At 51.0% G+C, this 12,217-nt stretch overlaps 1 protein-coding gene across 3 annotated transcripts in view; it reads right to left on the bottom strand.

The window, feature by feature from the left end:
• Positions 1-11,817, bottom strand: part of LOC123347296 — a 76,465-nt gene extending 64,648 nt beyond the window's left edge. Inside the window, exons 1-4 of one of the 3 annotated variants that reach the window (XM_044984716.1) lie at positions 11,440-11,817; positions 10,272-10,577; positions 8,261-8,602; positions 7,533-7,633 (exon numbers count right to left, since the gene is read on the bottom strand). In XM_044984716.1, the coding sequence (XP_044840651.1) occupies positions 7,539-7,633; positions 8,261-8,602; positions 10,272-10,577; positions 11,440-11,473 (777 nt within the window). In that variant the 5' untranslated portion in view covers positions 11,474-11,817 and the 3' untranslated portion in view covers positions 7,533-7,538. Of the gene's footprint in view, positions 1-7,210; positions 7,634-8,260; positions 8,603-10,271; positions 10,578-11,439 lie in introns of those variants that run through there. The other 2 variants (XM_044984715.1, XR_006573098.1) reach the window with 2 other exon arrangements.
• Positions 11,818-12,217: the final 400 nt, after the last annotated feature.

Below are 12,217 nucleotides of genomic sequence, written 5' to 3'. Positions count from 1 at the left end.
GGCATATGCCATAGTGTGGCAACCATGGAGCCTGTTTTGCCTTTTGTCACTGTCACCGTATGTGTACTAGATGCCGCGGACAGAGGCGATTCAGCAGCGCTACACAGCAGCATTCATTTGCTTTTGCATGACAGCAGAGATGGTTACCAGCCATATTGCACCATCAACCACGCCAATGTAAATTGGCAAGGTGATGACGGGTAGCTGTCCTATTGCACTACACCTTCTGCTGCTGTCATAGGTGCCCCTGGCCGAGATCAGCCAGGGGTGCAAAAGACAAAACTGGGAATGACTCCCTGAGTCAATCCCTCCTTTATGGTATCTAAAAATAGAAACAGTCCCGCCTAGAATATGGGGCAACTGTACTAGGGTTGCAGTGTATCAGAGAACTACAGAGCACAGACGCTCTGTGTCAGATCCCGCAGGAATGACGAGCTGCATGCCATTCACTGGGGGTGCCCCTGCAACAACCCTACCTGTTGCTTCCCTCCTCCTCCAGCCCTCCTGGGCTACCGTTGTAGTGTCCCCCCATTTGTATGCTGAACTAATAAGGAATGCAGGAATAAGAAACAGTGACTTGTTAGGGAAATGAAATGAGGGTAAGGCAGCCTCCAGCTGCTATGATAGTCCAGGCAGTACAGAATCTTTTCTTTACACATGAAGGGCGGGGGCTGATGGAGCTCAGCCCCCAGTTGCTATGATGAAGACGGTTAGCAGGCCGTCTACTTATGGGCTGATGACGAGGACAGGTAGCAGTCCTATTGCACTACACCATCTACCGCAAGGCTGATGATGAGGACGGGTACCAGTCATTTTGCACCGTCAGTCACCCATGAGGCGGGGGAGGGGGGGCGAGGATGTTACCGTAGCGTGCCGCAGCATGGCGTCTACCAGCAGCATTCAGTACACATAGGGTGACATTTACAAGAGTCAAGAGACGATTTCTTTCCTTTTTCCTTCTGGGGGTGGGGGGTGGCTGTACATTGACGAGCTATGCCCTGAACCACCGCGTATCCTGTGTTTGACCCTAGAAGCATTTGGAGCTCAGCAAAGAATGCAAATGATTTTCGGACACAGCGGGAACTGTGGGATAGCTTGCGTCCTCAGTCCCCCCGCCGTCCCTCCATGAGCGTCCATTTGATTCTTTGGCTTTCCGTTACGCTTGTCACGCAGCAGCGTGCTGACTCTCTGCTACGCCGTCTGTCCGGAGATTTTTTAAAAATACTTTGGACCAGGCGTAACATTACGGTAATTTTCCTAATTAGATGCAGGAGTCGCCGAGCGAGATCACCCTGAGGAGGGTCACTGAAGGAGATAGAGAGCGCATGCTGCGTGAAAGCCAGCACAAACCAGGGGCCTATGCAGCCGTGCTCGGGGAGGCAATGCTCCCTGAGTACCTCATGAAAGCCTGGCGCGGAAAAGTGTGCTACCACGGAGCACCCAATAAGGCAGCTCTCCCCAGGAACCTCCTGCAGAGGCTTTTCGATTACCTCCAGGAGAGCTTCGTGGAGATCTCCCAGGAGGATTTTGTTCTATCCCCATATATATAGACCTCCTTTTCATATAGTTCAGATTCCTGTTCCATTAATAATAAAAGTTTACATGTTTAAAGCACTTACCAACTGATCCTTCCCCTGATTCAGGGTCTGGGTTAATGGCCGGGGAGGGTTGGTAGGGGCTCTCCGTGAGGGTGATGAAGAGATCCTGGCTGTCGGGGAAACCAGCGTTGTAAGTGCTGTCGCCTGCCTCGTCCTCCACAAACCCTTCCTCATCTTCCCCGTCTGCGAACATCGCCGAGGAACTGGCCGTCGACACTGTCCCATCGTCAGAGTCCATGGTCACTGGTGGCAGGCTCCGTAGCGTCCGTTTGCCGCTTTGATTTTTTGGTAGCCTTGTCTGGGGTCCTTGATTTTCACGCGGTGCTGCGTTGCATCCCGCCTGTATCCTCTGTCTCTCATGGCTTTGGAGACCTTCCCGTAGGTCTTTGCATTCCGTTTGTTGGAGCGCAGCTCCGAAAGCACAGACTCCTCGCTCCACACACCGATCAGATCCAAGAGTTCCCGGTCAGTCTATGCTGGGTCCCTCTTTCTATTCAGAGATTACATAGAATCATAGAATCATAGAATCATAGAATTCAAGATCAGAAGGGACCATTATGATCATCTAGTCTGACCTCCTGCAAGATGCAGGCCACATTAGCCGATCTACCCACTCTTTTAGCAAGCGACCCCTGCCCCATGCTTCGGAGGAAGGCGAAAAACCTCCAGGGACACTGCCAATCTGCCCTGGAGGAAAATTCCTTCCCGACCCCAAATATGGCGGTCAGCTGAACCCCGAGCATGCGGGCAAGACTCTCCAGCCATACCCTCTGAAAGAGGTTAAGAATATCATATCATTGACCCAATTTGACCCAATTAAGTACCAGTTTGGCACTTAATTGACCTATTGACTAAGCCCGTTATCCTATTATACCATCTCCTCCATAAACTTATCTAGCTTGATCTTAAAGTCATGGAGGTCCTTCGCCCCTACTGTTTCCCTCGGTAGGCTGTTCCAGTATTGCACTCCCCTGATGGTTAGAAACCTTCGTCTAATTTCAAGCCTAAATTTCCTGACTGACACTTTATATCCGTTTGTCCTCGTGTCTACATTAGCACTGAGCTGAAATAATTCCTCTCCTTCCCTGGTATTTATCCCTCTGATATATTTAAAGAGTGCAATCATATCTCCCCTTATCCTTCTTTTGGTTAAGGAAAACAAACCGAGCTCCTCAAGTCTCCTGTCGTACGACAGGCCTTCCATTCCCCGGATCATTCTAGTGGCCCTTCTTTGTACCCGTTCCAGTTTTATCTCATCCTTCTTAAACATGGGAGACCAAAACTGCACACAATACTCCAAATGAGGTCTCACCAACGCCTTATATAACGGGACTAGCACTTCCTTATCCCTACTAGAAATACCCCGCCTAATGCAACCCAAGACCGCATTAGCTTTTTTAACGGCCACATCACATTGCCTACTCATAGTCATCCTACGATCAACCAGGACTCCCAGGTCCTTCTCCTCCTCCGTTACTTCCAACTGGTGCGTCCCTAGCTTATAACTAAAATTCTTGTTAGTCATCCCTAAATGCATAACCTTACACTTCTCACTATTGAATTTCATCCTGTTACTAATACTCCAGTTTACAAGGTCATCCAAATCTCCCTGGAGGATATCCCGATCCTTCTCCGAATTGGCAATACCTCCCAACTTGGTGTCGTCCGCAAACTTTATCAGCCCACTCCTACTCTTGGTTCCCAGGTCAGCAATAAATAGATTGAATAAAATAGGACCCAAAACCGAACCTTGAGGAACTCCACTGGTAACCCCCCTCCAACCCGACAGTTCCCCTTTCAGTACTACCCTCTGCAGTCTCCCCTTTAACCAACTCCTTATCCACCTCTGGATTTTCATTTCGATCCCCATCTTTTCCAATTTAACCAATAATTCCTCATGCGGTACCGTATCAAACGCCTTGCTGAAATCCAGATATATTAGATCCACCGCATTTCCCTTGTCTAAAAAATCTGTTACTTTCTCAAAGAAGGAGATCAGATTGGTTTGGCACGATCTACCTTTCGTAAATCCATGCTGTAATCTATCCCAGTTGTCATCGGCCTCCTGCTCCTTAACCACTCTCTCTTTCAAAATTTTTTCCATTACTTTGCATACTACAGATGTTAAACTAACAGGCCTGTAGTTACCCGGGTCACTTTTTTTCCCCTTCTTGAATATAGGAACTACATTAGCTAATCTCCAGTCCAACGGTACAATCCCTGAATTTAGAGATTTATTAAAAATCATCGCTAACGGGCTAGCAATATCACTCGCCAATTCCCTTAATATTCTAGGATGAAGATTATCCGGGCCCCCCGATTTACTTCCGTTAAGCTGTTCAAGTTTGGCCTCCACCTCAGATACCGTAATGTCTACCCCCATATCTTCATTCCCATCGGTCCCTCTATCACTATTCCTTAGCCCTTCATTAGCCTCATTAAAGACCGTGGCAAAATATTCATTCAGATATTGTGCCATTCCAAGATTATCCCTAATCTCCACTCCGTTTAAAGTTTTAAGCGGTCCCACTTCTTCCTTTTTGGTTTTCTTCCTATTTATATGGCTAAAAAACCTTTTGCTATTGGTTTTAATCCCCTTCGCTAGGTCCATCTCCACCCGTCGCTTTGCCTTTCTCACTGCATCCCTACACCCTCTGACCTCAATAAGGTAGGTTTCTTTGCTGATCCCTCCCATTTTCCACTCCCGGTACGCTTTCTGTTTTTTCTTAATGACCCCTCTAAGACGCTTGGTCATCCAGCTCGGTCTAAAACCGCTACCTACGAGCCGTTTTCCCTTTCTCGGGATACATGCCTCTGACAACTCCTGCAATTTCATCCTGAAGTAACCCCAGGCGTCATCTACCTTTAGATTCCTAAATATGTTGGTCCAGTCCACTTCCCTAACTAGTTGTCTTAATTTAGTAAAGTTAGCCCTTTTGAAATCGTAAACCCTAGTCTCAGATGCAATATTGATTATTCTCTCATTAATTTTGAAACGAATTAGCTCGTGATCACTCGAGCCAAGGTTGTCCCTTACAACTATTTCCTCAACAAGGTCCTCATTACTCACCAAAATCAGATCTAAAATGGCATCCCCCCTCGTTGGTTCAGCAACCACTTGATGGAGGAATTCATCAGCTATCACGTCTAGGAAAAGCTGAGCCCTATTGTTATTACTAGCATTTGTTTCCCAATCTATATCTGGGAACTCCTCTGCTGGAGAGCTCTGCATCGTTGCCGGTGCTGCTGAGCTCGCCCCGATGTCCAACCAGGACATAAGATTCAAACTGGCCAGACAGGAAAAGGAATTCAAATTTTCCCGGGGCTTTTCCTGTGTGGCTGGTCAGAACATCCAAGCTCGGACTGCTGTCCAGAGCGTCAGCAGAGTAGTGCACTGTGGGATAGCTCCCGGAGCTACTAAGTTCGATTTGCATCCACACCTAGCCTAATTCGACATAGCCATGTCGAATTTAGCGCTACTCCCCTCGTCGGGGAGGAGTACAGAATTCGAACTAAAGAGCCCTCTATGTCGAATTAAATGGCTTCCTGGTGTGGACGGGTGCACGGTTAATTTGAATTAACGCTGCTAAATTCGAATTAAAGTCCTAGTGTAGACCAGGCCTGACAAGAAGAAATGACATCTTTTGGGCTATTTGAACTCAGAAGGGCCAGAGACTCTTAACTGAAACCAGAGATCCCCAGAGGCTTTGGATAGACAGTTTGGACACTTTGGATAGAGATCACTACAAATCTGTCATTCTTCTGGTTTAGATGGTAACTCATTGGCGTGTAAATGTTTTCTTGCTTTAACCTGCAGAGAACTCTTATTCCTTTTTCCTGATTAATAAACCTTTAGATAGTTGATTCCAGGATTGGCTACAGGGGTTGTCTTTGGTGTAGGATCTAGGGTACCAATTGTTCTGGGGCAGTGAGTGGTCTCTTGGTTCAGGAAGCAACCTGAATGTGATGTGATTTTTGGTGTAAGTGACCATTACCAATAAGTCCAGTGTGCAAGACAGATTGGAGAACCTAAGGGGTCTGTCTGTCACTCCATGGTAAGGCTGTTACAGTGATCCAGGAGTTCACATTTGTTATTGGCTTGGTGACATCGAATAATAGGACTCACCACCAGCTTGGGGTGTCTGCCCTGTTTTTAACAGTATGCCCTGAGGTAGGGATCTACCATCATAAGCCACTCTAGACAGTGTGACAGCTTGACTCCAGGCAAAGGACCACAGCAGAACATTTGCATCTAACGTATAGTAGAACTTTAGACTCACAAACACCTCAGGGAAAGTTGGTTGTTCGTAACTCTGAAATGTTCGTAACTCTGAACAAAATGTTGTGGTTGGTCTATCAAAAGTTTAAAACTGACCATTGACTTAATACAGCTTTACTCTGCAGAAGAAAAACGTTGCTTTCCTTTTTTTAAAGCAGTTTACGTTCAACACGGTACCTTACTGTATTTTTTTTTGTCTCCGCTGCTGCCTGATTGCGTAATTCCAGTTGCAAGTGAGGTGTGTGGCTCACTGGTCAGTTCATAGCCCTGGTGTTCACAACACTGAGGTTCTACTGGAAAGGGACCCAGTCAATCAAGAAAGCAAATGGACCTAGGGATGCAGGGGGCGTGAATCCTGAAGAACAAGCAGCAGGAGAAGAGGAACTTTGTCTGGATTTACTTTCCAAAGAATACATTTCAAAGTCAACCTCTGTAACTCCTGCACTGTGAGCTTCCCACAGCAGTGACCAACTGGGGCCCAATCTTTGATGAGTAGCTTGGACCCCCCCACACCAAGCCCACCATGGCGTATCTGAGACACAGGGAGTAGCACTCCCTAGAGACAAGGGGTGAAGCTGGGGTATTGGGGTGGGCTTCAGATTCCCAGTTACCCTCCCACCAAGCAGCAGGAAAACAGGGACTCACCTGTCACTGTGATGGAGACGGTGGCACTGGCTCTAGTTAAGATCTCTCAACAGGATTCCATCTCCATTATGCATAGGTGTATGACCCAGCATTTCCCTTTGCAACGTTTGGGTTTTGATCGAAATCCACCTGCCCTGTAAGCCTGGATACCCTGAAATGCTCGGCTGCTGCAGCTCTCTGTCTGGATGCTCCCGGCCAGGAGACAAGCTGGTACTGAGTGTCTGTGTGATCAACAGGCCTGGTGTAGAAACTCTGACTCCAGCAGCCTGCTTGGTACTTCCTGTCATGCTCTGGTCTCTCCCAGGCTTGGTTACAGCTATCCAAGGGACCTCAACACCCCCGAGGCCCAAATTTTCCCCAGACCGTCTGCCCTGAAATGTCCAGCCCATTCCTGGACCATCCACATAAATAACAAGAGTTGCTTGCTCCTTTAAAGAGACAATCCTAAGCTGCTCGCCACATTAACTGGAGTTACCAGTGACTTAAATTCAAGCCCAGCCCAGGGTTGGATTAGATTAAAATGAACCAAGTTTATTAACAACAGGCCATGGGTTAAGGGATGCCAAGTGGAAAAAAAACACGTTAGAGACGGTTACAAGCAAATCCAAATGAAAACACACAGCTGAAAAGCTCAAACTCAGACTGCATTGAAGGTGGTTTCACTCTGTGATTACGCTTGGTCCAGCCTGTGTAGGATGAGAATACAGGGATTCCTAGGTTAACACCGAGCAAGCAAACTCTGTGCACAAGGGTTGTGCAGCTGTGAAACAGTGGCCATGCCCCACCCCAGACACAGCTGTATTTTAGTTGGTTGCTAAAGCGTTCATGGTGCCTAAAGGCCTTTCAGATCCTGTGGAGGTTTCTCAGATCTCACTCTTGGACTTTCCACCAGAACCTCCCTCCCCCCAGGCTGAAATTCAAGAGGAGTGATTGCAGTCCAAATCAGTCACTTTGTGGAGAGAATGCAAGGCAGAGAATGAAGGGCCCCTTTCACAGAACACACCAGTTACCTGGATCTAGAAGCAGCAGTGGGAGACGAGGAAGATGAGGCCATTGATGAGGAAGAAGGAGCCACCCACCACCAGCTCCTGGACCCAGAGGAAGCTGGGAGCTGAAGAGAGAGGAAAATCATGAAGGGAACTGGCAGGTTAACATCACTGCTGAGCGTGATGCACATGATGTCCCTGTATCTGTGCCTCTAGGACTAGTGATGAATTCCTCTGGATCTCTGGAGCCATAAAGCTTCTCTTTCACTGGTAGACACCGAACCCTGATTCTTCTCGTCTCTGTGTCTGTCCCTCTCCTGTCGGCCTGTCCTCCAACAGCCCTGTAACCTGCCCTGTCCTCACTTGACTGTCAAGAGAGCTGGGTATGCGTGTGTGGGGTTAAGAGGGTGAATTTGTCTGGGGAGAAGTTAGCAGCCAAGAGCCGCCTCACCTGTCCTGGTGACACTGTCAGTGACGTTCACAGCCCGGCTTCTGGGGGATGGGATCCACCCCCCGCATACATTCTTCTCGTACCCGCAGCTGAATTCCCCGGTGTTGTTGGGACCAGATCGCAGGATGCTGAGCACAGAGAAGTTCATAAAGCCGGTATAAAGTTCTCTACTTTGTTTTCTATCCCCATGTGACATCTGTCACCTCATCCGACCTCCCTTTCCCAGCAGAGCTCCTGGGGATGGTTCTCCTCCAATGGGAGCAACACAGGGAGGTGAATTAAGAAATTAGGGAAGTCTCACCTGTCCCGGTGACATTCACAGTGACGTTCACAGCCCAGCTCCTGGGGGATGGGATCCACCTCCCGCCCACATTCTCCTCGTACCCACAGGTGAATTCCCCGGTGTTGTTGGGACCGGCCTGTGGGATGCTGAGCACAGAGACATTCATTGAGCCGGTGCCAGGCTCTGTGGTGCTGATCTCAGACCCCATGTCCCCAGGGATGATCTCGACTCTGTCCTTGTAGAAGTGAAATCTCCCCTCGCTGGCATCTCTGGAGACTGCACAGGTGATGAGCAGGGGAAGCCCTTCACTCACTGCTCCAGAAGGGGGATCCAGCTCCAGCACTGGCTGTGGAGGGGGATCTGTGGGGAGCAGCAAAAGGGAGGGGTCAGCTGGGACATAGCAGTGAGGAATGTGAAGATGGTGCCCAGAATTCAATTTATTCAGAGCTGACCTGTGTCCTCTGTCCAGAGCCTCTTGCTTCACCTCAGGATCCTGAGGGGCTCCCCACTGAAATAAGTGAGAGCTGGGCTAGGGGGTGGAGATGGCCTCCTTCAGATACAATATGGGGCTGGGATTTGGGGGTCAGAAGGTGGCCAGGATGTGACTCATTTCCTGTCACTTCTCCATTACTAATGTTTCAGCCCCTTGCATTTATGGAGCCCTTGGCAGATAGGGAGGGCTCAGGTTGTCTGGAGATCCTGCCCCCTCCGGGCAGACTGAGAGCTGGATGCCCTGCTGGGATTCTACCGTCCCAGAGGGTAGAGGTGCAAGGCGGCCATGTTGGATACCCAGGTCTGTGTCCAGGCTGGTGGAGAGGGGCTGGCACTTCCCAGCTGGGACCTCCTGGCCGGATGGGCCTATCTGGTGCAGACAGGTGCATGGCCCAGAGCCCCTGGCTCTGTGATGCTCTAGGGGTGAATGAAGCTGCCCCTGGATGAGCCCCCAGCTGAGATGCTCCATCTGCCCACCATGTCGAACTGGATCCTGCAGTTTAGTGAACACCAGGGGCAGCCCAGCATGTGAGGGGAACAGGCTCTCCGGGGAGTTATTTGGTGTGCTCAGGGCTCAGGGAGAGGGATGGGGCCACACTGGGGTCTGGAAAACAGGCGTCAGCTTTAGATACCGAAGAAGGGTCACACCTGGCAGGGATCACTGGAAGGCCTGGGAGGTGAGGGACAGATGTTACCAGGTTATATTCATCTCAGGAATAAGGGGGGAGGGAAACTTCTCCATGGGAAACTCCCTGCACCCCTGTACCTCACTGATCCCCAACGCTGCACTGTGCCCATATGGAACACAGCAGGAGGCAGGGCCTTTCTGTGTGGGATCCCCTGGCGGGATTGCTTTAAGGGACAGGTGGTCTCTGTCTCAGCTGTGAGCATCAGCCAGTCACTCCACTGGGGACCAGAGATCTTTTTAGAGACCCAATCCCTACTTTGAGAGAAGACTTTGTATTGATGGCACTTTCCCCCTGGGTGCTGAGCACCTGTGGGTAGCACCTTCTCCTCCCATACACATGGGCAGCAGGGGATCCTGAGGGCATTGGCGCTGCCAGGGAGTTGGGGTAACATCAGTAACTGCTCCCGCTTGTGATAATAATCATGAATAAAGAGGCGGGGCTGGGACCTTAGAATTGGTTGCCTTGTCAGCTGGGACGACAGTTCAGCGAGCTCCTCCACAGCAGTGCCCTCTCAGTGCCGAACTTTACTGATCAGCGGGAAGTCTCTCCCTACTGCTGGGGTGCCTGACCTCCCCACAGCATGTCTGACACCAGGGCCTGACCCCTGCCACAGATGGGGGGAGATTTGGGGTTTGTTTCCTTAAACATCCCCAAGTTTTCAAAACCCAAATTTGCACCAACACTCCCCCAAAACCCACCAGAAGAGCCAGAGAACCAGGGAGTGACATTGACCCAGTGGGTGGCATGGCTCTGTCTGGAGCTGAGGGACCGGGATGTGTCTCACCCTGTGCAAGGAAGAGAGATACCCCACCAGGGGGCCATCAACAGCAGGACACAGGGGGTCTCACCTGTCAGTGCTATGGAGATGGGCTGGCTCCTCACCGATGGGATTTCTCGCCCAGACACTGTCTTCCAGGATTCACAGCTGTACACTCCGGCTTGCAATCCAGACCCCCCTGACAGTCGAAAAGACTCAATGTAACTGTACCGGGGTGAGGGGAGTTCCTTGGAGTGGATTTTCTGGTGGTCTCTGAAGAAACGGACCCCGGACACAGTGGACGCCCTGGCAGCTGAGCACGTCAAGGTCACAGCTTCTCCAGTTATGTAGACAGGCTGCTGCGGGGACACGGAGAGCTGGGGAGCCAGGTCGGGGTCTGGAAAAGACAAGGGCGTTGGGGGAGGAGATGGTTCCTACTCGGGAGGCTGGTGACACAGAAGCAGAGGAAGAGCCAGTGAAGAGCAGAAGAGGGAGGGATCCTGGACACAGACCCCAGCCAGCCCCAGCTCAGTGCCCAGGGACCACATCACCGCTGGGCCATGCAAACACTGAGCAGCAGAGATCTCACTGCCGGTGAACCTCTTGAGACCATCGTCCCCTCCTTGGTACCTGAGGGGGGCAGCTCCTGCCCAGGGCCAGCTCAGCCTGCAGGGGCTGGGAGGGGAGGGCTTGTGCGGCTGAGGCCGGGGGTGTTGGGGAGCTGCCCCCAGCAGGCACAGACCAGGCTTCCCTGCACTAAGGGCAGGTGGTAGCGACGTGCCTCACAGCCATGGATACCCCACCGCCAGGAGCATCACACCCGCCAGCTGGAGTCTGCTCCATTGACTCCAGTGGAACTAGGGCCCAGTGACCCCAGCTGGGAATATGCCCCATTGACTCCATGGGCAGTAGGGATTCTGCCATACTGGTGCTGGCAGGAGGCTGGGTTATGTGATAGTAACCAATCCTTCTCCCGACAGAAATCATGACAGAGGAGTCCAGGCAGCTGCAGCCTGCAGGGCTAAAGATTCACAGTGGGTGCCGCTGAGAGTGCCCAGGCAGGGTCCCAGTGCTGTGAGCTTCCGTGCAGTAGTGCCCTGTAATTGCCCAGTCTTTGCTGATCAGCTGGCACCCTAAGCCCACTACAGAGTTGCTGAGATGTGTGGAGTGGGGCTGACCAGAGACAGGGGGTGAAGCTGGGATGGGCGTCAGATCCCTAGAAACTCTCCCATCAAACAGCAGGAAAAACAGGGGCTCACCTGTCACTGTGATGGAGATGGAGCTGCTGTTCATAGACGAGATCTCTCGATTGGATTCCCACCTCCAGTACGCACAGGTGTATGTCCCAGCATTTCCCTTCTGAGCTGTGAGCTCCAGACAGTGTCTTGTATTTGATTCTCGGACTATGTGGGAGCCCCGTTGCTTTTTTTGATAGAAGAATCTGTATCCCGAAGCCAGCTCACGCCCAGGAGCCGAGCACGTGAGGGTGACCCGCTCCCCTGGGAGATACACTGTGTACCTGGGGTCCTGAGAGAGCGTGGGGGCCGGCGGGGGATCTAGAACAGAGGCAGAGGGGTCAGTGCAGAGGGAGAGGCCATGATGGAATGAGGAGAAGGGAGCAGGGGGCAGAGATGAGTCCTGGACAGACATGATCACAAACCAGCCTCATCTCACTGCCCAGCCCCCACCCTCACATTGGGAAATACACCACGGGAAATAAACCACGGCCCATTTCTCTCTTCCCCCACTCCAAGATCTTTTTATGGATCTCAAGGCCAGAAGGGACCATTGTGATCATGGAGTCCGACCTCCTGTCTCACCCAGGCCCTAGGACTTCCCTGAACTGATTCCTCTGTGACCCAGAGCAGATCTCTGAGAGAAACATTCAGGCTTGGTTCAGAAATCACCAGCAATGGTGAATCCAACATGACTCCTGGGGAATTGTCCCAGTGGTGAATTCCCCTCACTGTTAATATCTGAGCCTCATTTCCAGTCTGCGTTTGTCTAGCTCCAGGTCCCAGCCTTTGGGTTGTGTTT

The sequence above is a fragment of the Mauremys mutica genome, chromosome 13 (assembly GCF_020497125.1).
Source record: "Mauremys mutica isolate MM-2020 ecotype Southern chromosome 13, ASM2049712v1, whole genome shotgun sequence".
NCBI classification, from domain to species: domain Eukaryota; kingdom Metazoa; phylum Chordata; order Testudines; family Geoemydidae; genus Mauremys; species Mauremys mutica.
Note: the sequence above shows the minus strand (reverse complement) of the source record. Positions and strands in the feature narration are given on the sequence as shown.